Genomic DNA, 25,304 nt, shown 5'->3' on the forward strand with positions numbered 1-25,304 from the left:
ACACTTCACAAAGCAGGGTCAGTGTGTGCTCGACTAAAGTGATGGAGTCTGCTGTTCTGAAGTGAGCAGACAGGAGTGGTTGTGGAAGGAAAAGCGGGAAGAGAGGAAAGTGACGAGCACTTGACCTCCCAGTTTGAGAGACAGAGGAGCCGATGCACTTGAACAGAAGGCTGTTAAACCAAACTACACAGTCTACTGGATGTCTGCGCAATATGGTGGATGTGTTGGCAGTGTGCGGGCCTCTGTTATGTTCTTCTGATCTTCAGCTTTTAATACAAACACAGAAAAAAACTGAACAACGGGAATCTTTTCCCTCCGTTGTTATCTCAGAGTGCACCAGAGTGCTTTTCATTTTATAAGATTTCGGTTTCGGACCTGTCACCTTTTTCATCCTTCTTGACTTTGCAGACCAGAGGAGAGATTAATCCAGAAAGTTTGTCCCCAGAAATACATTGTGGGAAACTTTCTGATGATCAAAACTCAAAGATTTCTTTCTATTTCAAATCCAGACATGACACTCTCTCTGGCAGAGCTCACTGACAGCACCGCCGGGACCGCAAAGCAAGGGACAAATGGAGAACTACACAGAGCACAAGTTAAATATTTAACCAACAAAATATGCCCCCTGTCCTCGGATCATGTTTGTATTAAAAGTGGAAGAGACAGGTAATGAAATACATTGTTGGGGAAACGTGTGCAATATGAGATGTGGAAAGACGGTTGCCGAAAGCTGCTGATTATTTAATGGAAAGCCCTGTTCTCGGCCAGTTTGCTCCTCTTCCCTCCGCTTGAGTTGCAGTGCTTTTCTCAGGCTATCGTAGCCATCTTACCTCTCACACTTCAGCGACTTTCCCATCCATAGATTGTTTTTGATTGCAGATTCATATTTTCATTTAAATGCTGATGGGCCAGAGGATCAGTGTAAATTGGAAACCCAAACTTATTCCGCTTTTTTCTTGTCCCTTTTATTTCCTTGTGTGTTTGTGGAGGAGTGCAATTGCAGGCGCCGTTGTTTGCTGTGAGAGTTGTCGTTCGCACCCACAGATTGCCATGAATTTAAAGAAGGTCTGAAATTGCACTGACCAGCATTAAAGTCAACCATATTAATTCTGATGTCAAATTGAAATACTGCCCTGGCCGACACTGGTGCCATACATCATGGTGACACTGTCAGTTAAAGATATGGGTCTGGCTGTGACATACTGTCAGATAAGGTGACAGACCCCCACCTCTATAAAAGAAAACCTTTTACAGATTGGAGTTGTAATTGTATAAAAAAAAATTCTTTTGAGGCAGCGCTGTTCTGGAGGAAGAGAAATCTCGCTGACTGTATTACATTTCAGTGTGCAGCAACGACATGAATGTTTACACACCGCAAGCTCGTTAACTGGAGGTTATGAAGAGGAGAATTGAATTTAACTATCCTTAAAACTACCACATTTGTTGCTTGTTCAAACTACTGCAAACAACCTATTTTGTTTTCAGGTGCAAAGCAAGAAGTACAAATTAATTTTCATAATGCTACAAAATCTTAAAGGGACAGTTCTAAAAGGACAAAATCAAAAATACAAACCTTTCCTCGTCCTGTAGTGACATTTTTCCATCTAGACAGTTTTGGTGTGAGTTATCAGCGGTGTCATTTCTTTAATATAATGGAACTAGATGGCACTTGGCTTGTAGTGCTCATAGCAAATACATTTGTGTGGTGATACGTTTGGCAGGTATAGTTTGGTAAAAAGAGAATAGATCAAGGTCTGTGAATTTCAAATGTATTCTTTTGCACCACAAGCTGAGTCCCATCGAGTTCCATTATATTTGAAAGAGAGAAGACATCTCTACGGCTGATATCTGCAAAACTCAGCAACTCAATCTAGTTGGATACATAGCACCACAGATAAGAGGAAAAATATGTATTTTTGATTTTGGGGTGAACTGTCCCTTTAAAGGGTCATGGGTCTACAGATTTAGTATTAAATTTCCATAAAGTTGGGGGACTCATGAGAGACAAATTGAAAGAGACTGATTTTTGACTTGAAGTATTTATGGCTCAATGTATTTATGGCTTCCAGAATGTTACTTGATAGTGTAGGCCCTATTTTGCCCATGCCCAAGCTTTGAATGCAACCTTTATGTCATAAATGTTGTCTCTTAGCCCAAGTCGTGATAGGCCCCTGATGACATCATCATCAGGAGCCACAAAAGACATCAACAGCTGAGTAGTCCATCTACTGATGAGTAATTTGACACCTAAACTAGACCTTTATTTGTAAAATTGATGGACTGTCTCTTTCCTAGGTTTCAGTGGGTCAATCAAAAAGCATGTCCAGTAAGTGTGTTCTGATATGCATGTCAAAACATGTAGGTTAAAACCAGGAGAAGATAACAAAATTTAAAGTGAAGAGTAAAACGCACGGCCAGAGAGATGAAATAACTAAAGCCCCTTAAATAAACACTTACTGAACATGAACATTAATGGGTTAGCTCTGACCAACAGAAGGTAGAAGGTAGCTGCATATCACTGGAGTAACTGACAGCTGCTGCTCACTATACTCTTTGCCGTAGCTACGTTGGGCTATAGATAGCTGCCGTTAGCTAATTAGCTATGTTATGATTAGAGCTAGTGGCCCTATTAGCTGACTGGAGTCTGCCTGGACACCACAGGCAACCAGGCTCAGTTCATCATCAGCTGGACAGCAGAATGCGACTGAACACAGCCTCTGAGACAGATGGGTGCCGGTTTGGAGATGTCAGAAACAGTACAGAGGTGATTTACAGCGGCTCTGACCAGGACAATAACCTTTTCTATGAAGCCCATAACTATTATGCATTATAACACATTATGTACTTATATTGTAATGCTGCATAATTAGTTATAAGCACTCATGAATATTCATAATGCTTTATAAATATAATCATGTCATTGTGACACTGATGTCTTTAATGCTTTATGAACGTACTTATAATGCGTTATAATGAGCCAATATTTATACACAATCATAACTATTCACATTAAGCATTTTAATGATTTATAATGTGAAGTATCAATACTTTGTTAAAAATGATCATGTAATACAATCTAATATAATTAATGTAATATAATCATTTTAAATCCTTTATAATTGCTATTATGTATGTGTATAAGTTACTGAAAGTGGCCATTGTACAGTAGAAAAATCCCTGTGTTCAAGGTGGGTGTAATACATGACAAGTTGATTATACATAAATGACGATACCTGGTCATTGTTTGCTTTCAGTAAAAAAAAAATAGATTAAGTTTAAGTTAAAAGATTAAGTTGATGCGAGAACAGCACACAAATTCTGTAAAATTAATATACAGCATTTGAATGAAATTATTTATTATAAACATTGGTGTAACAATGAGTTACGGTAATTGTTATAAAGCATTATGAATATTCATGTTCATGTTTGTACGATTATACAGCAATATAGGTGCATTTAAACACATATGTTAATGTATTATAGGGCATTATAATGCATTATCAACATGGGCTTCATAGAAGTGTTCCTGAAATGTTGTGAGTTTGTGTTTTACTTATTAGACTAAGTAGAGAACTTGTTGCTTTTACTTCTCCTAGCTGAAACTATGTGGGCTGTCTGACTTTCGCCAAATGTAACACATCGCCCCATGAAACCAAAAATACCAACAACTTAGCAGAAGAACTAACTGACTTCAAGAAAAATGATTGTATACTTAGATACCAATTTTTTGAAGCAAGCACAGAACACAGACATCAAAATATCAACAAGAAACGATGTTGAATGTTTAGAAAAATATGGATGGTTTATTTGACCCTACTATAACAAGCATTGTAATCCATTTCCATGATGTTCAACTCCTCTGATGTCAATGGAACACAGTCTACATCCAAATATGAACAGTGGTATATCTGTTAGCAACAACACATTCATTCACTTCTCGTCCTACAAACAGTTTTGCAAAGACACACACAGTATAGTATTAATTTATCCTGTCAAATACTTGGTTAAGTGGGTTTCTATTCTGAACTCACGAAACAGTGATGATTTATAGTTGTTTTTTAAGAATCTATTGAAAACAGACAGTCTAATACAAAGTCCATCCAGTACAGACTTGTCCATAATACTGTTTCTAGAATAGCTTATTTACAATCATCTACTGGAAGCAAAAAAACCTGCCATTGCTTTAAGAACAAAACAAGCTAGCCATCACTATTCAAACTCAGAAACAAAATCAAAAACAGAACAGAATATTTTTTTTATTGATTGTGCTTTGTAACCCACAAAACCACTTCATTTGTAGAAATGGAACATCTGTCAGAGGCACCAGATAGAAGTGCTAATAACATCCATTTCAGTTTCTCTCATTGAGATTCTCTAGAGCTATGAGTAGGACAGGGCGTACAAATGGTTGTTTTTTATTCATTTATTTATATATTTATAAAGTTATTACAGGCTCATCCTAGTTCATCACCTGTGGTGGTGTTGTGTTGCACAACAGAAGTCACGGAGGAATCGGTCTATGTGTTTAACCATGCAAAGCCCTTTGAGATTTGCCAGAAAAGGTCACAGAATAGATTTGTTGGACAAAGGGGGCCGATAAAGGCTTGAACAGACACAATCAGTGTTTTTTCACTAAAACATACACAGAATGAGGCCGTAGCCCGTGGATGAATTGGGTAATCAAGACAGTGGAAATAATAGTAGGCAAGTTAGCTGGATAATATCACACCTCCCCCATCCACGACCCTCTCTGGCTTCAGATCTAGCTGGGGCTGTGTATGCAGTGTACAGTGTAGCTAATTTTTCCGGTCTCTCACAGTAAGTGGATGTTCTTGGTCCTGGAACCTCTGACTTTGCAGGAACCTCAGTCAAAGAAAGTGAAATTGCCACCATCCTACTCTCAAAGAAGGCCAGTGTACCCATGTACCTCAATCAGCCCCACCCCCTGGCACACAGCAGTGCTTCTTCCTGTGCAGTTCAGTTAGCCCTGGCTGCCGTTACACAGTCACCTCAGTCTTGCTGCCTGTGCGGTAGTGCTGTGGCTGTTGCTGCTGCTGGTGGTGCTGTGGGATGTAGTGGAGCTGCTCCACAGTATGAGTCCGTCTGGAGGCAAACGCCTGCCTCTTAGTTGCTGTCTGGTTCATGGCTAAAGTGTTGGAGTGCCCGCTGCCTCCCCCTCCCGATGCCCCACCGCCGCCATTATTCGAGGCACTGGGATGGGAGTGCATTTTGGTCATCTTGTAGCGATCCATAAGAGGCGTGGTTGGTATGAACACGTCTGTGTGGGAGATGGCACGTGACATTGACATGTCGCTGCCACGGAACCCGCCAGAGATGCTGCTGACCATGCCGCGCTTTAGCGACATCATCAGCTTGTCCGGTGAGAGCAGAGGATCCTGGGATAGGAGGCGGTCTTGTGAGTACAGGCGCTCTTGTGAATAGAGGCGGTCTTGAGAGTAGTGGCGGTCTTTTGAGTAGAGGTGGTCCTGCGACAGGAGTCGGTCCTTGGAGTAAATGCGGTCCTTGGAGTACAGCCGATCTTGGGAAGTGTGGTGGCGATCCTGTGGAAGAAGGCGCTCCTGGGATCGAAGACGTTCTGCGGACAGGAGCTGTTCATCTGAGAGGATCCTTCCTCCGTACGGCGACATACCATTAGTAGACATGCTATAATCCTGCTGTGGGGCACTCTGCGGGGACAGGACTCGATCCTGGGACATGGCCCTCTGGACACGACGGGGCCTCTGCCTTTGCTGAGACTGCTGCTGTGAAGACTGTGACTGGGGAGGGGCCTGGGAGATGGAGGACTGTGGGGGCTGGCTCTGGAGCTGCTGTTGCTGTTCCCGGTGCTGTTGAGAAAAAGATGAATGAGGAGAGTTTATTCACAAGCTGAGGGGTAATAGGCTCGGCCACCCAAGACTGCAAAGAGAAGTGAAAAGCCCAGCTATAGCTTCTAGCCGATTCAAATCGGGGGACTAAGAGATAGCACACTTGCTTTGCCTCATAGATGCATAAAAAGCAAAGAACACGACCTTGTTTAGACGCCTGCACACTTGTGTACCCACCTGGTCTTGACCGATTTTGAGAACATGCAAGGGAAGAGTGCCTCTTGCTGCCAGGTCGGGCAGGTGGCGCTTACGAGTGTAGTAGTCTTCGACTTCTTTATCTGCTGCAGAGGAGACGAGAATAAGAAAAAACAGAAGCAAGAGGTGAAGAGGAGATTCAGGGAGGGAAAGCAAGAGAAAACATGGGTGGGTGTTAGAATGCAAGGGGAGAAATCGGATAAAGTGGGATTGGAGCTCATTGCACACAATGCAGAGGATAGTGTTGGCGGAACCATCTGTGTTTCACCTTTTCAAGCTCATGGAGGGGAATAGAAAACAGAGAGAGACAGAGGAACTGCAGTCAGAGTATATTACATGCTAGGCACATAACATCCACACATCCAGGCTTCATCTTGGATTCTAAAGGCAGTTCTGGCTGTGGGGGCAAACTTTTCAAAGGTCATGTGAAAGTCTATAAACAAACATGGTCATATCATACAGATATGAAGGGAAGCACACAGGCACCTCATGTATACATGCTGGAAAGCTAATAGTATTATTGCACAATCACTTCACATTGAGAATTGCAATTGTTTTAATGTCCTTGAATGGGTGTTTCATCCTTATTCATGTGTACAAACAACTACAACATGCATTTAGAAGCAGATAAAAAAAGAATACATTTCCAAAGACAGTAAAGTGTAGGAGTGACTGTAGCATCATGCCACACAACATGCATAAAGACTTGTCTTTGAATACATAACCACACACACGATGATGCACATTTACAAAAACTCTGTCAGACAATGCAGCATAAAAACAGACAAAAATGGAACATTTATAAGTCCAGTGTTACCAAGAAGCTGATTCTTTATTCCTTCTGAACATCAGCATGAATGTTTAACCATCATACTAAATCAGGGGTGAACACTAATGTCATTTATATAGTGGGAATAAATTATGGAGAGCAGACCTCTCCACCTTATTGAGAATTCGTAGGGGACTCTGAGTCTCAGCCTGTCTTTTTCAATAATGGGTGCAGCAGTGTTCACACCACCTGTCAAGATTACACCCAGCCAAAATCCCCTTCAGCAGCGAGCCTCGGGTGCTCGCTGCAAATCGATTCATTATGAGAGATAATAAAAACAAGATGTTCCTTTCTCAAGTATAATAGTCTTCAAGATCTGGGCAGGGCATTGCAAACTCATCAACCATATTACCATAGAGTGAATGAATAACTGGCGATGTATACTGTCCTGCGCTGCAATGGGCTAAATGCTTTTCTTCAGTTTGATACCAATTTGCATTAATAAGCAGTAGCATTCTTCTCTTTTATTATCCTGACAATGAAAATGCTGCTCTATCTTCCCTCCAGCACAATCCAACATGATCTATCAGTGTGCACACACTAGTTGAGCAACAAAAAGAAACTGTGGAGCCTTTTGGCTATTTGCTGCAACAAATAATTTGCTTTGGAAGCAGAAAGAAAGTTGGGAAGACTGAAGGACACTGCCTTAGGATATCTTTCCTTTTCAACACTGCGTCTCTTTTGCCGGCTACAATCTTTGACAATTAAATTCATTTGGTTTTGTTTTACCACCTATCAAAAACGATCATGTTAATTCTCATCAGCATTCTTCAAGCAAAAAGGACCGTAATGTTTTGTTTTTGTCCCGTTACAACTGAGGACCAGTAAATAGCACTGCGTCCTGCAAACCCGTCTTACCATTTAGTCTGAAATGGTGCCTGGCAGCTATGAGTGGGAGCCAGTGTGGAGCGAGCCCTGACGGGATGAGTTGTAGATCGTCATCCTTCACTTTGACTGCAAGCCAGCAGTGAAGTGGGGCAGTCATGATGAAATTACACAAGCCTTAAGGAATATTTGCGTTCCACTTGGAGAATATCATGAGATGAGACCTCATTACGCAGCAGAAATCCAGCGTAGCACCACTAAATCAATACCGAGCCGGGCCAGGCATAAGAAGCCGCTTAATGTAGTTATACGCTCCAAGAGAAATAGTGGCTGCAGCCTTTAAGTGGAGACAAGGGAAGCATGGAATTTCAATGACTCATAGTTTCGTGAGATGACTAGGCTGATTTCATGACGGCTCAGACTTGAGAAATGGGTATTTTCTGATTCTGATTCAAAGCCACTTTCATCCACAGAAATGTTTACTCAATGGGGAGTTGTAAATCTCCAGAAAAATGCTTCAGAGCACTTTTTTTTTGGTTAGACTGAACAATTCCTGACCAAACTGCTGTGTGATTGCTGAATGTTGTCGCAGCTTTCACACTCAAGCACATGTACAGGAGAAGTCCGGGATCAAGCCTCCAACCTACCACTAAGCCCGAGCCGCAACTTTTTTAGATTGTTGGATGTCCTCAGTATAGCAGCCAATTTTTTTCACAGTTGAAACACTTCGGAGCCACTCAGTAAGTCCCAGTCAGCAGTCAGGAGAGCACACGTAATGCAGGTTTTTTTTCATGCAGGGCATCAGGGCAGGGAGCCTACTCTTGCATTAGTGCAGTGAACTTGGACCTACTGAGTTTCTTCAGGGATGAGAATCGGTTGAGGTCGGCTTTGACGGCCGCCTCATAGGAGGGCGGCAGGTGAGACAGGCTCTGGAAGGAGCGTGAGAAAGACAGGTCGTAGGGCTCCGTCTGCGAGGTCAGGATGCCGCTTATCCGATTGTTTTCTGGAGACACATACATACATATACAGACACAGAAAAGGGAAGAGAAAAATGGGCAGGCTGGCTTCTCCTACCCCCCCACTCCCGCAAAGAAAACCAGCGAGGATCAGACCATCATGGAAGACCACCTGCTGAGGTAAAGAAGGGAGGATTGAGCTGGAGGGCAGGCTGGAGTTTTAGTTTTACAAATATTGACTGAAGGCAGAGGTGCTTTGAAAATATCTCAGAAATAATCTCATTGGTATAAAATAAGAGTCCATGGTTGGATCTATGGAAGCACAGTTTTCATCGCGCACGTAAATGCAGGTTGAAATAATACAAAATATAGATTCCAGAATTTCTTCAAACCTCTTTCAGGAGACATCTGAGAAGTGAGGCGTGTAAATAATTCATTGTTGCTGCCAGGGCTGTAGCTACCCTTGAGGATACAGAGGACATGCCCTCTGTACAGTCTCTGGGACTTTGGGGGTTGTTTTTAAGGCTTTTTTTGGGAGTAAATTAAGGTAAGGATTCAAAATCATTTTATCCTAATTTGTTGCTTATTCTGTTTTGAGTTATCTGCTCCAAATACATCTAATTTTCAGAAGTTGATATGTTTCTTATTGATATAAACTATGGCAGCTTTGGTCAGTGGCCCCAGGCTTCAACTATTACACTGATGGTACCCTTCAGTGTCACTTTTGCAAGGCGAATAAATATGCATCATATGGTTAGACTTTCAAAAGAAAGCTTTCTAGCATACATTTCACATATGATCAGTTTTGGATTTATAATATGAAACAGTCACAATTTGCTCAGATTTAGGCAGCTAAAGTACTTGATTAGGTTTAGGAAAACATCATGGTTTGACTTAAAATAAGTATGTAAGTTCCCAACCTGACTAATGTGGACTTTTCTTGCTCTTTATACTACTATGCTACAGTAAGCTGCGCCTCTTACTGAATGCTAGAGGGGTACCTACAGCGTCATATCTGAGTGCTGTATCGTAGGCAACTGGACTTGTTTCAGTTCCTTGAAGACGTTTCACCTCTCATCCAAGGGCTCACCTAGCCTTAGCAACCCACATGAAGGCCGGTTGGGTCAATGACCCACAAGTGGCCCTAACAATGGACACTCCCAAACAGAGTTTAAAAGCCTGCAGCTCCCCTCCAGTTAGTTAGAACTGAAGAAGCCTCTTGGATGAGAGGTGAAACGTCTTCAACAAACTGAAACAAGTCCAGTTGCCTACGATACAGCACTTATATTTACCATGACCTGGATGACTGAGAACCTTCATCAACATCCTACAGCGTCATAGTTTGAAGCGCTGGGCCACTGACCAAGCTGCTAAATTTGATGTGTTTGGAGTGAGATCAGGCTGACTGTGAGATACTGATTCCTGAAATTTATGTGACACAATCAGTTATTTTCTCTAGATCTTTTCACAAGAGGAAACTCACATCTTTGTTTGGCTGTATGAACTACAGTCCACTCGCAATCATCAAGATTTGTGCTGCATTTTAGCTTGTGCCTTGAGAATGAAATATTCTTCTTAAAACACAATCTGATCTCTTACATTCCCTGTTGTCCCATCAGTAGACTAGGCTTTTACTGTTCTTCATGAAATGTAACCATCTGAGTAGTAATGTAAGGCAGAATTGTGGATTCAGCACCATATATGGAAATATATGTATTCATCAAGGTTTTTAAATCATATAATGTGGCTTTTCTGCCACATGAGAAGCCTGCTGCCTAAGTGTTTGTACTCTGTGTTTTGTTAATAAAACAGAGCGGGGAGAACTAAAGACTCAATAAGAGATTTGTTAGCCTGGAACTGTATGCAAAATGGAACTGGCTATCACAATCCAACCCTGGAGTCAAATTCTTCAATTTGATTGTTGTTTTTAGGCCAGAAACTAAATTAAAAAGGGACTTTGTACATCCCCACCAGGATTACACTCTGTCATTGTGGAAAGGGCATTTCAAAAAGATAATAGAAAATGTATTTAACAGCTACGTGAATATTTAAAATGTGAAGACTTGTTGGCTAGTCAAAAATGTTGTTGTGGGTTGTTGGTAAATTTGAACTCATGACCTCAAAATCCCTAAAATCCTGGCTACGGCCCTGGTTTTTGGCTCTTTCCTCTTGCCTTTTTTAGTCAAACGTTACTTATTGAATCTTTGCCTGGGCTTTGCCTCAGCCAATGAGTTGAGCGTTTAAGGCTTTGAGAATTGGTTATATATCTAAAACTCCAACTTGCTGGTGGCAGTGATGGGGGAGTACAGGTGGTCACTTCAGGCACTCAGTGAGCGTGTGGTGCGGGACTGACTTGACAGGTGATGTGGTGGTTTGACAGGAGGAAACAACGGTCCAAAAAAGAAAATGAAAAAAAAAGAGACAACACACCAAACAACAGATGTGTGCTGGAGAGTGACCCTGCTCGTGACAGTGCTGTGATGTGATCTGGGACGGGGCAGGGAACACAGCCTGGACTGGCTGTCGTTGATGTGACGTGATATGAAGCCAGGAAGACGCACTGGGGGGTGGCTGGACCAAAGCCCCCTTTTATTCTCGCTCTCGTCTTTCTCTTTATCTCTCTTTCTCACACATACACACATCTCACACACGCACACAAACATCCGCAGTCTGCCTCATTCACTGCTGTCTTCCTCGCTCTGTCAATCTTATCTGTCCTACCATGCTGCCACCCACTTTCCTTCGCTCCTTAATTCTTTCTTGTCCATTCAGTATTCCCCTCTCTCTCATTTTCTTTCTCGCTCCTGCTCTATCTTGCTTTCCCCCAGTGGGCTGTGAGTCTGTCACGCAGTGCAGAGCAGCGGGCATGGGTGCGGCTCCAGACCAGCCTCCAATGGATAGATAAAAATAGGGCTTTAGTAACTGCTGCAGGATGGAGAGAAGGAAAGGAAAGAGAGGAGATGGAGATAAGAGAATCTAAAAGGGGAAAAAAGGAGGCTGAAATACAAGACAGAATGAAAATAGAAGGGTGAAGAGGACGCTTGAGAGAGTAGGACAGAAGGGTGGTGGCAGGGCCAGGTGACCGCAGGGGGTCCTGGGAGCTGCAAGGAGGGGGTTCGAAGGATGTGAACGATCTGTGAGTGGACTGTCTGCCACACTGCATCAATATGGGGAGAATCGACTCGGACTGTGGCATGCTGTTAGCTATCTGAATAGCAAACACGTTTTACTGCTTCATCACAATGGACAGTACAACCACACAGACCTGGCTCAAATAGTCTTTGCAAATCTTAGTGTGTTTTTAAAGGATAAGCCTGGTGATTTTCTGTATTTTTCTCATTGCCAACAAATTAATGGCAAGGACCAAAACCAACAATGACACTGAGTGACATGTTCCAACATTAAGATAAACATGGGCACCTCAGTTTCTCTCAAGTGAATCTAACACACACCTATCCTGATAATCAGACTGAGTTGCCATTTTGCGTCACTTCATTTATTCTAGCTGACATTGCTTGTTGGAAGCGGCGTTTATCTTGATTTGTTTTGCCTGATCCCATTAGCAAAAAGTGACGTTTGCCGACCCCATTTTGAGTCCACATGGAAGCATTGAGGAAGTAGAAATAAATTAGTTTGTAGAAATAAATGGAAGAAAATAATACAGGAAATTAATACATTAATAAATACATTTGAAAATTAATTAATGAATTAATACATTACATGGGAAAGTAAACAATGTAAATACATACAGGCACAAATTTATAAACAGAAATATCAATTAATGTCACATTTTTTAAATTAATCTTACATTTATTTTTTTTATTTTTTTCTGTGCATCTAATACAGGGGTGGCCAAGCTTTTTCCCTTAGAGGGCCAAAACTGAAACTTAATGGTGGGCCACACTCCCATTGTATTGTATTGTTAAGATGCAAAATGGTCCTTCAATCCCAATTCATATATCCAATGACATATTGAGTAATTAATTGAGCCATTTACATGTCTTTATTTATGTTGATTTTGACTGGTTCAGTCCTCCAGAGATAGGTAGCCATATAGGAATGTAATGCCCCCATTTTGCTGTTTTTACCCTGTTCACACCACCAGTGACAAAGCATTGGGCTACAAGGCAAGCTGGCGATATGAAGCTACAAACTGACGCTTGGCACTGCGTGATGGGCAAGACCCGCTACAAAATACACTTGAGCTGGCTTCATCTTTCAACAGCAACTTGTGGCAACACTTGGCCCATTTCCTCATGTTTGAGTAACGTTTGCTAAAAACTACAGTGACCAGCTATTTCAGGAAATTTCTGATCCTTTTAAAAAAAAAATGAAACTATACATTTGTGAGGTGTTTTTAAGGGTTTACATGCTCCCTACAATATCTGCGGCACTTAACGCCAAGCCCACTGGTTCCTAGTGAAGTTGGAACATACTGAGAGATGGACTAACGCATTGTTGGTTTCTGCTGGCAACAAGCATTTGTTGACAATAAAAAAAAATATAGAATAAGACAAATGAACCTTTATTGTATCAGCTCGTGTCCTGCACATTAGCAATCACATGGACTCACTTTCATATACTTTCATGGTTAAAAAAAAATCTGGGTAATGACAAACCACAAATTTTCTTGTTATAGCAGGTTCAAACAAATAGCCCAAATCCTTAGCAAATGCTACTTAAATCAGGTCTGAAAACACACCAGTTTAAGTGAAAGGAAGTGATGACACAAACGTAGGGGTTGACGTGTGTGTGTGCGTACACAGATGTGTGCTGGAATGTAATGAATGAGTTTTTACACTAAATTATGTATGTCTGACTTACCACGTCTCAATGATCGGTGAGCTACCAACCCAAGTGAAAAACAAATATTTCAGAAACATGTTGATGGTGAGAAAAACAACCTACAAAGACTTCCTCCATATTTAGCACGAGTAGTAGAGAAAAAGAGAATTCAAATCAAATCAGCTTTTACATCCTGAGGCATCTAATGTACACTTGTGAGTACGATTGCACATTTTCTGCTTGTGATGTGCAGTTATGTATCTTCTGGCTGTTTCAGTCGCAGGCCACTGGGGGGGTCATGGCAGCGGGTTTTATCTAGAAAATACACTGTGTGCTGAAATTGAATGTCTTTCAGGGGCCTGTGATCAAAGTTTCTGTGTTAGATGTGTTGCTGAATGGATTTTTCATGTTTTCCATAGATCTCCAAGGCATTTCTCCATAGTTGGTGTGTGTGTGTGTGTGTGTGTGTGTGTGTGTGTGTGTGTGTGTGTGTGTGTGTGTGTGTGTGTGTGTGTGTGTGTGTGTGTGTGTGTGTGTGTGTGAGAGAAATGAGCCACATGGTCAATTACGTCCATAGAAAGGGGGCATTCTGGCTGCAGAATTCAAGCACAGCCCCTGAGTTTCTGTGAGTAGCAAGTCATTTTCTTAATATTTGTGGTTGAAACAAACAGAATATAAATCAAATGGTAAGACCAGAGTCATTTAATAAATACAGAGGCAGTGAATATTCAGCTTATGGCCTTCTTTCTTTTCTTTTATCTCTGCTGTCTTTCCTCTCTTCAGCTTGCACCTTGCATCCTTAAGCAACCGCTACTCTTCACATCTGCCAGTCTGCGACCCCGGGCCAGCCTCAGCTCGCTCACAAGGAGCATTTGAGCAAACAGCTGCATGACATCAGTGATAAAAGCCGATTCACGGTGATGCTCCTCACGGGGAGCACGAGGCTACGGTGATAACTTTCGTTCTCGGGATAACAGCAGGGAACGTCGCGGTTTCACACGCTCTGTCAACCAGAGGACGGGATGACCTCGACAGAACATTAAGTTGATCCTCGGCCAATTGTATTCCCTTTAAAAAACGAGATGGACAGCGAGAGTGGCCTCATCCCACTCACAGAAAAATGCTCATGACTATGGGATGTGACACTTCTGTGATTGAATCTTCAACAAAAAAGCCTCATTTTCAATAACAGAATGGATTCGCGGTGGGGAGAATTGAAAAGAGGAGCGTGTCAAGGGGTTTTTCACACATCCATGTCAAGCACTATATTCAAGTTAATGCCCAGGTCCAGGCTTCATCTCAAACACTGAACTGAGCCGTGAATTCACTTGAATGTTCCCTTCTGCTGCTAGTTTGCCTTACCATTCTTAGGTGTGCGTGTAGGGCTACCTAGAGCCACATGGTTATAGTTGTGCTGATGGGTACCTGCAATGACAAAGGCAATGAAAGATCTGTTCAGTGTCCATGAGGAATACAGACTGTTAGCAGTGTGAGGGTGACAATTAAAGAGATAATTCACTAAAATGCTGTCTTATTTAGCTGGCATTTTGAGATATTCTTCATGTATTATTCACAAAATACAGATTCATGTAGAGAAGTCAGTGCATTTTTAAGTGAACACAAGTCATGTTGCCACATCACCATTCTACACAATTGCTGGCAAACTCATTTAGTTAGTGAAATATCCCTTTAATTTCCTCAAATGAAGGCAATGGACATAAATATAGATGAGAGAGACTGTGGGATGAGTGACACTACAGTAGGTGGAGTCCGCTGTGACCGCAGAGTAACCCTGTGAAACATGTTTACATCAAACAGTCCAGAACGTCAGAGAACCCTTACAGATGGGGAAAAAAAGCAAAAAACAGAAGCAAAAATCAGGGCTGTATACAATATTTATCACATCGTGTCCTGGAACACGCAGGCCCTCATATTCTTGGAAATTGCATTACTCAAGACACAGAGATTCATCTATGCATTCATCAAAAGAGGCTTCAAATATGGTAATTCTACAGTAGTCAACATAATAATTAATACAACTCAAGCAAAAAACACATCCAACATCTGCAGCGTACAGAGACACATTTCAAATAGAGCTACACAGTGTGTGGTGGTGGTTGTAGGATGAAGTATTAGAATCGTTTTTGCCTGCTTGTGTTGTTTGGAGGCTCATCCTCACCTGCATCATATCCATTCTCACACACACACGTACACACCAAACCTCATCTCACACTCATGCCCCACCCTTCTTTCTCTTGCTTCACTGATTTTTTCAAAATAAAAGTCGTGAAGTTGGAAAAGTTTGATCGATAGTCTCAATGCTCCTCAACATAGAGACACAAGAGTCTCCCACATGATGTAATGATGACCATCAGTTTGAAGTATTTCGACTTTGTTTCTGAGAACTTATGCTTTGTCACTTTGGCACAAAGGGCTCAATACTACAATACCCATGAGCCTCAGCTACCATTGCTATGAAGAAGAGGCCAGAAGCAAGTCCATGGTGTGAATCAAAGCTAAATAAATAAATAATAAAACAAAATATTAAATAAACAGACAAATAACCCTTATGTCCTCAAGCTTGTACCTTCCTCTCTTTATCAAAACCTTAAAGAACCAGGCATTTCCTAGAGCTATACACCTAGCGTTAGCCTTTTTCGCCCTAACAATCATAAAATCAGAATGTTAAAACTAAACATTTGGGAAAGATCACTCCTGACCTTGAAATAGTAGTTTGACAAACGGATCAAAAGCCATGGCATTTAAATGTCCCAGAAAGTGAGGTTTCCATGTTTGTTGAATATAAAGCAGCTCTAGGTGCTATTAATACTGTGAAAGTATCAGAGCAGTCAATCCAGAGAAATGCAGACATACCGTACCGACATATCTAAACTGTGCCTTTAAACGAGCTGTCAGGACTTCTGTAAGGTTGTTATGTCACCTATACAGTCACCGCCCTCAGCCACTCCCCCAATATGGGCTCAGAAAAACACTGACAGGGTTGGTACGGAAACACAATGGGCGGTACCTGCTCGAGCCATAGAGATCTGACTAATCAGAGCAGACTGAGTTTTTTTGTGACGGGGGCCTTAAAGAGACAGGCACTAAAACAGAGCATTCAGACAGAGGGCGAATAGAGGCGCTGCAGTGGACAATGTGAGAAAAATAATGTTTTTTGAACATTACAGCATGTAAAAATGTTTTACATTAGCTTTCAACAACGTGGTCATAATTTGCAACTGTAGTTTGCTCTGAGTAAGTCTTGTAAGTCTAGTAAAAAGAGTTTTTTTTTTTTTTTGGTCAAACTAAAATAAAGATTGCCCACTCCTCATCATCATTGAAAGAGCTCAACAATAGCATTTTTTGGTGTCTCCCAGATATGAAATTGTCATATTCTAGCTCACATTCGAGGTGTTATGTACAACTTATGTACAATAGCATGTCTGTTTTTCCAAATTTGCAGTGCTTGTTGATGTTACATAGATTTCAGTGTGTTTCTGGGTGTGCTTGTGTTTCAGCAGCATTTTTGTGGCACATTTATACATGTTTTCTTTTTTTTTAAAGATGCAGTCCCTTGAGCTTACTTGGCTCTGGTAAAATTCATTAAAACATTCATAAGTGCTACGTCTCTGGTCATTGCCCATTTCTCTGTGGCTCTCTGTGTACATGAGTGTGGTCTAATCAGCAGGAACAGTCTGCTGAGTTGTCATCAAGGAAAGCAGACCCATTTTAAGTTTTAACTGAGAGAATAAACAACAGCTTTACCCAATCATCTATCCGCCCTACTGTGCAGGAGGGTTTGCGGTTGACAGGTTATGTGATGCAGTAGTACAGTGCTCGGCTGGGCACCGCAGCGTGGAGGTGCTTTAGTTGAAAGATGGGACCTTTACTGAGCCCATTGTACTGAGAAAGTTGATGAATGACAGCCATTCTCAGCAGTGTGTAGGGCTGCGTGTGTGTGTGTGTATAATTGTATGTGTGAGCGTGGGTTTGTATGTTTGTATGTGAGGAGGAGGCAGCGATAGATGGGGACACCATCGTGGAGTGTTGCCGTCGCGACACGTTCATTTGCTGTCTGCTGCTGTGCCTGTTTAAAAATGCATTAGAGCCAACTGCTGAAACGTCCATTTACATCTGTCACAGAAGTGAAGGAGGAGAGGGAGGCCCGACGTGCTCACATCATGGGTTTCAATATTTGCTCGAGCTATGGAGATAGATGGGATGTGTCTGCTGTGTGTTCCTTCACTGGCTTTCTCTTTTTTCGTATAAATGCTTCACAGTGATTCTCACAGAAGGGATGATTCAAGAGGGGAAATTCACAGTCATCCGAGACTGTCTCCTGAACATATTGAATATATGAAACAGCGTTGTAATACAAATATATGTCAGTTTAGTTACTATCTGTTGTGCAGCAAGAATATGTGGACCTACAGCCAGGCTGTAAAAGCTTTTACAGTTTACTGTTCCTGTGACACAAAGGAGATGGAATAGAAAAATAATTGCAAATTATGTTTCCAACAGAGAAATCGATTAAAAGTGATAACAGCTAAGCAAGTAGCGCTGACAGTTTAGTTACACTACAACAAAGATAACGAAATGTCATTGTCAATAGATTTATGGTAACATTTTGAATGTTTGTCTCTTGTGAAGGTCATTACATATTTAACAACTCTACTATGTCAGTATTTTCTACAGTGAAAATCCTAGCATAAATTATGTCCTTCTCAAATAATACTACTAATAATTTATACATGACGAAAATGGCAAAGCCGTGGTCCACTCTTTGAGACCACTGCATGAAACCATGTGTAAAACTGTCCTAAACTGAAATAAAAGTGCCAGTGTTTTAAAACTAGTCTTGAAATAGTCTGGAAAACTTCACTATAACATCTCGTATAGTACATGAATACTAAAAAAATGAACTGCTCACTTCACTCAATTTACAAGATGTACTAAAATATTCACTCAGTCGACTCTTGAAGTTGTCATTTGTAAGAAATGGCCAGAATTCAAAGGTAGCTCCAAAACTATAGGGGGCAGCATAACCACTAACTCTATCTATCTTTGGCTGCAGTGACTAGCTGCTGATAGCAAGTAGCTCAGTTAGCTGTGGAGCAAGGACGCACCGAGATGGGACGAGAAGACACATGCCGGGATAGAAAGGCATCAAGGTGAAGAGGAGAGAGAGAGAGAAGCACATCAGCAGCGGGTGAAAATGGCATGTAGAGATAGTAATAGACAGTATATCTTTATTTATTGATTATTTGGACCAAACCAGAGGTGATTGTGGAAAGACAAACCAAGACTGTCTTGGTGAGTTTTATTTTGTTAATGCCAAGTTTGAATGAAGGCAATGGTGAGGCAATTAAGCTCGTCTAAGCATAGTAAAAGAGAGAAACTTGAATTCAGTATGGTTGTATTTTTCTATTTAGTGAGGAAAATGGGTGTAATAATATTTTCTTTTTTGACATTTTGTGAGTTTATTTTGTTGACTTATTAAACTAAGTAGCGAATTTGCATCTTTAATGTCAGCTGAACCCAGGGGGGCTATCAGACTATCGCCTCTTGGGAGACAAGACAGGCCAGGGCTAGCTGGTTAGCATGCTACCTTCAGTGGGCATTACTGTAACACAGTACAGAGACATCTTTGACATAACATCAAAACTGTTGTTTCTGTTAATTCTGTTAATAATGTTATTTCATTTTTTGAATGTTTTAAACAAAAATTACAGCCATATCTTACAAATTGCACCTTTAAATCCAGTCAGAACACCTGAGCATGTAATACCTGTAACTTTTCAAATGAGCCTGTGTTTTATCCACAATACCATGCAACAACAACAACATGACTTTGACAAAAATTACACAGGGTTGGTTTTGACTGACAAAAGGCTAATTGGTTCGGTCAAAATCCTAGTAAATCTCCTACTTCAGGTCACCGCTTACTTTTTGATATTTTGCCAAGACCACGATCTATCCCAGACCTGAACAAAGTGCTTAGTGCTTTGCTGCCGAAACACAACCATGAAAATGTTAAAATGTTATGCTTCAATTGTCAGGAGTGGGTGTTGTAGGAAATAAAAAAATAAAAAAATAAAAAATGCCTCTTATTATTTTCCAGATATGTTCAACATACAAATATTATTTCAGGCAGCATCAGGCCTTCTACACAACGTATATGAATGCAGTTTTCTGGCAGACAGGGTTGCTATCTACATTCATCATGGAATCAATATAAAAAAGTTAAGTGGAGGGGAGGAAAATTTATTTATTTATATGCTTTAAAAAAGGTCTGCAGTGATGTGATTCAATCCAAGCATCAATTCCTCATGTCCAGCATACATATACCAGCATGTATTTACTGAGAGGAAGGCAATCCAGGACATGTCATCAGTCTGCCACCAGTCATGAATAAGTATATGTATATGTAATGAGCAGCTTCAGTCCACCAACAAATAACATATACAGAAACATACAAGGTCCTACATTATGAGGATCTATAAAATGTGACATGCTACAGGGAAAACAAAGTGGCCATGCAGGCAAGTAAACTCCTCCAGATTTAAATTCTTGAAAATCAGCACAGGTGCCTGTCTTTCCCCTGAAAGTACAGGCAGAGGACCCAGACATGGAGCAATACTTCACAATGGTCTTGATGTCTAAGAATTGACTGATCCAAAGTCCTGCCTCTGTTAGTTACTGTTGCTAGGTTGGACAACCGTGACTTAAGACACTTGGTGACTCTGGTCCTGTTTAGCTGGATGCCGCAGTGTTTATTAGATCAAGTCAGCCAATATGGCTCCAAGAAGCCAACAGCAAGGACTGCAGTAGGCCTATGTGATGAAAAGATAAATTTACAATCATAGGCTTTATGAACAAAATGAAATGATGCAAATTGAGGCCAAGTCATTCCAGCCTCAACGAAAAAGAGAGAAGCTTTAATCTTTTCTGAACGATAAATCATGTCTTCTTAAAAATACATCAGCAACCCATCTGTCCTTTTCCAAATCTTTTTAACGTTACCACAGACTTAAGGACGTACGGAGGAAGCAAACCTGGCTGACTTTGGTGATCTGACATAAGGCTAACTCCTCTTCGTGTAATGTTAGCTAATCATTACATGTTAGCTAGGTAGTCAGGTGGTGTGTTGCTAGACTTTTAGATTAGCCGAACTAAGATGTGACTACATAGAATGTGATGTGCCCGTAAAGATCATCTATATAATGTGACTTCACATCGTAATGTTAAATGGTAATGTGGCTGAAAGAGTATCCGGTACAGTTAGTGCTGTTTTACAAGTACGAGAATCATCAGAGAAAGCTAAGTGAAAAAGACTTTCAGACCAAGGTAAATCCTCATTGGCTAGCAGAGATGAAGTTAATTCTGAGGCTCTTCTGTAAATAGTTTTCTAATAAATAACAAATATAGCAACTTCTGATCAACCCATATGAATTTCAGGTTTAACAACTTCCTTTTAGTCCTGCCCACTCTCAGTTTAAGCACCACCCACTTTCAGTTAATACCCCACCAAATCCAAGTACAGATACAGGTACAGATAATTTAGTTGGTTGATCAGATACAGATACAAATACAGATATGCAGTGTTCTCGCTCAATTCTAGTGTTGATGTCAGCTGATGGTGAGGTCTACTTCACAGCCTAATCCACTCTTTTCATTGGACAAAATTTGTCTTCAGTTTTGGGGACAGAATAAACCAAACGCCTTCCACAGGGGTTAGGGTAGGGGTGTCAAGGTACAGGTCCCCCAGCAACATCTTTCAACCACCTTCTGTTTTTCTTTTCAACATAGGCAAACCAGCACATATACTGTAAGCTTAACAGGAAATGAGAGAGTTGATGGAGGTTCATCCAGGTACTAAGCTTGCTCAACTGTTATTGGAGCACAGAGTGAAAATGAGCAGGACTCAAGAAGGGTCAACTGTTTTCCTCAGTCTGGTGTTTTCCTCTCAAAGCCTGGTCTGAGGGCCCTGGAGAGATGGGCTGTACTGAATGGCCCAGTGAGAAGACACAGAAGACTGAAGCTCATTAAGAACCTGGACGGCCATGTTCACTGATCCCTCCGTAATCTGGGGGCCAATTAGCCATATTGAAGAACCCACTGCAGCATCTTTGAGCTGACATCGCAAAATAGCCTCCATACAGTATGTTACCATGAAGCAGCTGCAAGAAACTATTTGTCAGTGATAAAGGGAACTTACAGCGGAGAGTGAGACCCCCTGGCTACACTGCTGTCCATTAGTTATTGCCTTCATCTGCTCAATTGGCATATTTAAATAGATGCACAGCCAGTGCTGCTGTCTAATCATACAGTTGGTTGATTATTTATGATTGACATGCTCTCCAGATTGTTGGGTTGAACAAGGTCCCTATCTAAATTGCTAAATTAATGTTTTTCTGTCAGTATGTTGATGACGCAGCTGTGTGTTTGTCAGATGGTGTCAGTCAGATTTAGTGTCTGAGTCAACTATACATCTATGATGGGTGGGCTGATCTTAGACACTTTTTTCCGGATATAGTCGACCTCACCTCCATGAAATTACTCACATTAAATAAATCTTTGCTTATAACTGATGTCTCGAGAATACCTCCTTGCAGAGTTTACATAATGGCGTCGAAATGGCACGCAAGTGACTCAGTCATTTGACATTTGGCATGGCATTTTGTTTCCCATCACACTTCCAAACATCACATCCACATACAGCACCACAGGGAGGCAAGAGAAGAAATACTGGGCTGACCACAAAACACCTTGAACCCTGTGCCAAGGTTAAATAAGCATTTGCACAATCGATTGCGGTCACATGTTAAGCAGTATCTTGGAAACCATCAGAACATTGATTTCTAAGAATTTGCATTCTGTCCAACAAATTAACAGCCACGTCATGATATCCACTCAACTCTTTGTATGCAGGGTTAGTGTGTGTGAATGCATTTCCAGGAATAGGGAGGTCATTCTGAAAGTGGAGACAAGGTACATGGAGCCCTGTGTGAGAAACAAAAAGGAGCAAATCGACCTAAACAAATAATGCCATCAGAGGACAACTGAGCAGCATACAGATAAGAGCTACAAATTGTCAGACCCAAGCAAGACCCAAAATTCACCACAATGCGCCACACACAAGCAACATGTACAGACAGGCGATGAAATGATAAAAGAAATGCAGGAAATAGTGTATCAAATGTGGAGAGTAAGGTTTGTAGGGTTTGTATATGCATGGATGTGAAAAGTCCAACACCTTACAACCCTGATTCCAAAAAAGTTAAGATGATGTGTAAAACGTAGTGAAAGAAGTGTTCCCTAGTACATGTAGTAATACCTTGCCCCATTCTTGCTTGTGAACGACTGAGCCTTTCAAGGATGACCCTTTTCATACCCAATCATGATACTATCACCTGTTACCAATGAACCTGTTCACCTGTGGAATGTTCCAAACAGGTGTTTTTGGAGCATTCTACAACTTTTACAGTTTTTTGTTGGCATATAATTCAGAATAAGCATATATTTACAAAAATCAATTAATCTGATGAGGTAAAACTAAAAACTGTTTCAAATATATGTTAAAAAGGATAAGCAAGTTATCACATTCTGTTTTATTTATGTTTTACCAAACTGTTTTTGGATTGGGGCGGTACTAAAGGCTTGGGGAATTCTCTAAATTATCTAAACTAAACTACTAAACAACCAAACCACTTGAGACACACAAATCTATAGAATATAAAACACTAGAGCAGGGATACACAACCGTTACCCCATAGCCCTAACCCATTGGCACTGGACGGACAAGGACAAAAATTTAAAAATGATGTCCGAGGTTCAGTCAAATCAGCAGCATTTACTGCCTGGATGTAACTCCAGTTCTGTATCAGTCCGTGTGGATGACTGTGAAAAGACATTCCACCCACATAGATATATAAGATATATGTATATTTTGTTTTTGTTTGATATCTATTTGCGTGAAAAATCTCTCTTCACAGTTATCTACACTGTACATGTCTGTAACCAGGGAAACAACTGCTTGACAAGGGTAACACAAATTCAGTGCTTCAGCTCACATTAACTGAGTCGAGCTCGGGTCAGGTTCAAACATTAAAAACAGAACGCCTGTCGAGTTCGGGTTGGTCCAGACTGAATACTCCTCTCTCTGACTCGTTCTGATGGAAAAATGTTGCCCGAGCCGCACTCTAACTGTCACCAATGTATGACTCCTTCTTTATAACAAGACACAATGAATTCCCTTGAGTCTTGGCATGGTGCGTAACTTGAGCTTCATACTTTTATATGTATAAAAGATTTTAAAATATAAAATCCTGCAACACCATACGCTTTATGCACCAGATGTGATTAATAATATAAAAGCAAGAAACCCTTTCACTGCTTTATGCAAAGTGTAAGTAGAAACTGTGGTGGACACAGACAGACTTCAAAACAGTGACAATACAGACAGACGGGCACAACTTAATGGAAACCCTAAAGGCTTGGTATCTCTCAACAACACAGGGGGGGTAAAAGTAAAAGGCTGCAGAGACAGAAATACAGTGGACACAAGATAAACTGAGACACAAAGCAGATAAGAGAAGGAAAAGTATGAAAAAAGGAGGCTGTGGTGGGGCAGTGGGATGAAAAAAGGAGAGAAACAGCAACATGGGCCAGTGATCACAAGGCAACCCTCCACCCCCCCACCCCGACTCCACACCACCCATCCCAGAATCTATTAGAGAGCCATCCTCGGCTCTCTGCTCCACTCTCCTCATGACATCCCTCTCTAAAACCAACAGCCCTGCCATCCCATTAGCCCTGCCAAGTGGAGCTACTGGAGTTATGAAAGGCCCAGAGGAGGTGGAGGTGGTGGCGGTGGGGCTACAGAGTGCATTGTGCATGTGTGTGTTTGCGAGTATGTGTGCAAAATGTGTGTGACAGGTATGAATGCGGATGTCTCTGTCCTACTGGCTCTGTTGACAGCCCAGTGCTACCAACACGTCCCTGCCCTCCTCTCGCAGCAAAGGAAGCAGAGGAAAGGGAAGCCACTGTGGGCTTGACATTTAACAACTGACAAAGAGTGTTCACATTTAATCGCTAAATGTTAACTGCCATAATAGCCCCACTTCACTTGGTTAGTGGGGGACAAAGCTTTAGGTCCCTGGACAGAAGTAGCTCCCACCTCCTCATTGATTTCACTGGCAGAGCAGGAGGCTTAACTCTGACCCAATTGCAGCACTGGTGATAATGCTTATAAGTTATATTTATAGCACTTCTGGCTCGGCTAATTTTAGCTTCCCCTGCTCATTCTTAACTGAATGGCTCATGTGAGTCAGAGTTTGGACTAAAAACATGGACCTGATAAAAGGCTTAACCCATATCTTTAAGTAATGTTTTCATAAAAAACTTGTGCTTTGTTGCAGTTACTGTTTGATACAAGTTCAGAAGAGCTTTTGCAATGGGAATGTGTTCAGAAGGAGTAAAAGCTGACTGAGCAGTTTGCGTGACTAGCAAAAGCTACCAGGAAAACAAAAAGAACCGCAGCAACAGAAACTCAAGTATCATCAGAAGATATGAAACAGGACTTACATTGTAAAACTTGCTTTTGCAATTAAACTACAGTGATGCCAGAAAAACAAAATTGAATTTGAAAAATAACATGAAGAACACAGTTTGACAAGCAATATCACAAGTGGACTACACAAAACTACTGTAGCACTGCAGTGACTGCTTGATGCCAAAGGTGTCAATATTATAAAATGAAATACTACTCAGAGTCAATACTTGCAAACATGAGGCTCTAAATATGAAAGTGCTGTGACAGTAGAAAAC

General features: G+C 41.2%; 1 protein-coding gene across 1 annotated transcript in view; it reads right to left on the reverse strand.

The window, feature by feature from the left end:
* Nucleotides 1-4,997: 4,997 nt before the first annotated feature.
* Nucleotides 4,998-25,304, reverse strand: part of shisa6 (shisa family member 6) — a 69,869-nt gene continuing 49,562 nt past the window's right edge. Inside the window, exons 5-9 of the mRNA XM_073490294.1 lie at nt 14,838-14,900; nt 13,515-13,535; nt 8,585-8,737; nt 6,063-6,166; nt 4,998-5,846 (exon numbers count right to left, since the gene is read on the reverse strand). Of these exons, the coding sequence (XP_073346395.1) occupies nt 4,998-5,846; nt 6,063-6,166; nt 8,585-8,737; nt 13,515-13,535; nt 14,838-14,900 (1,190 nt within the window). The remainder of the gene's footprint in view (nt 5,847-6,062; nt 6,167-8,584; nt 8,738-13,514; nt 13,536-14,837; nt 14,901-25,304) is intronic.

Source organism: Pagrus major, chromosome 20 (assembly GCF_040436345.1).
Source record: "Pagrus major chromosome 20, Pma_NU_1.0".
NCBI classification, from domain to species: Eukaryota; Metazoa; Chordata; class Actinopteri; order Spariformes; family Sparidae; genus Pagrus; species Pagrus major.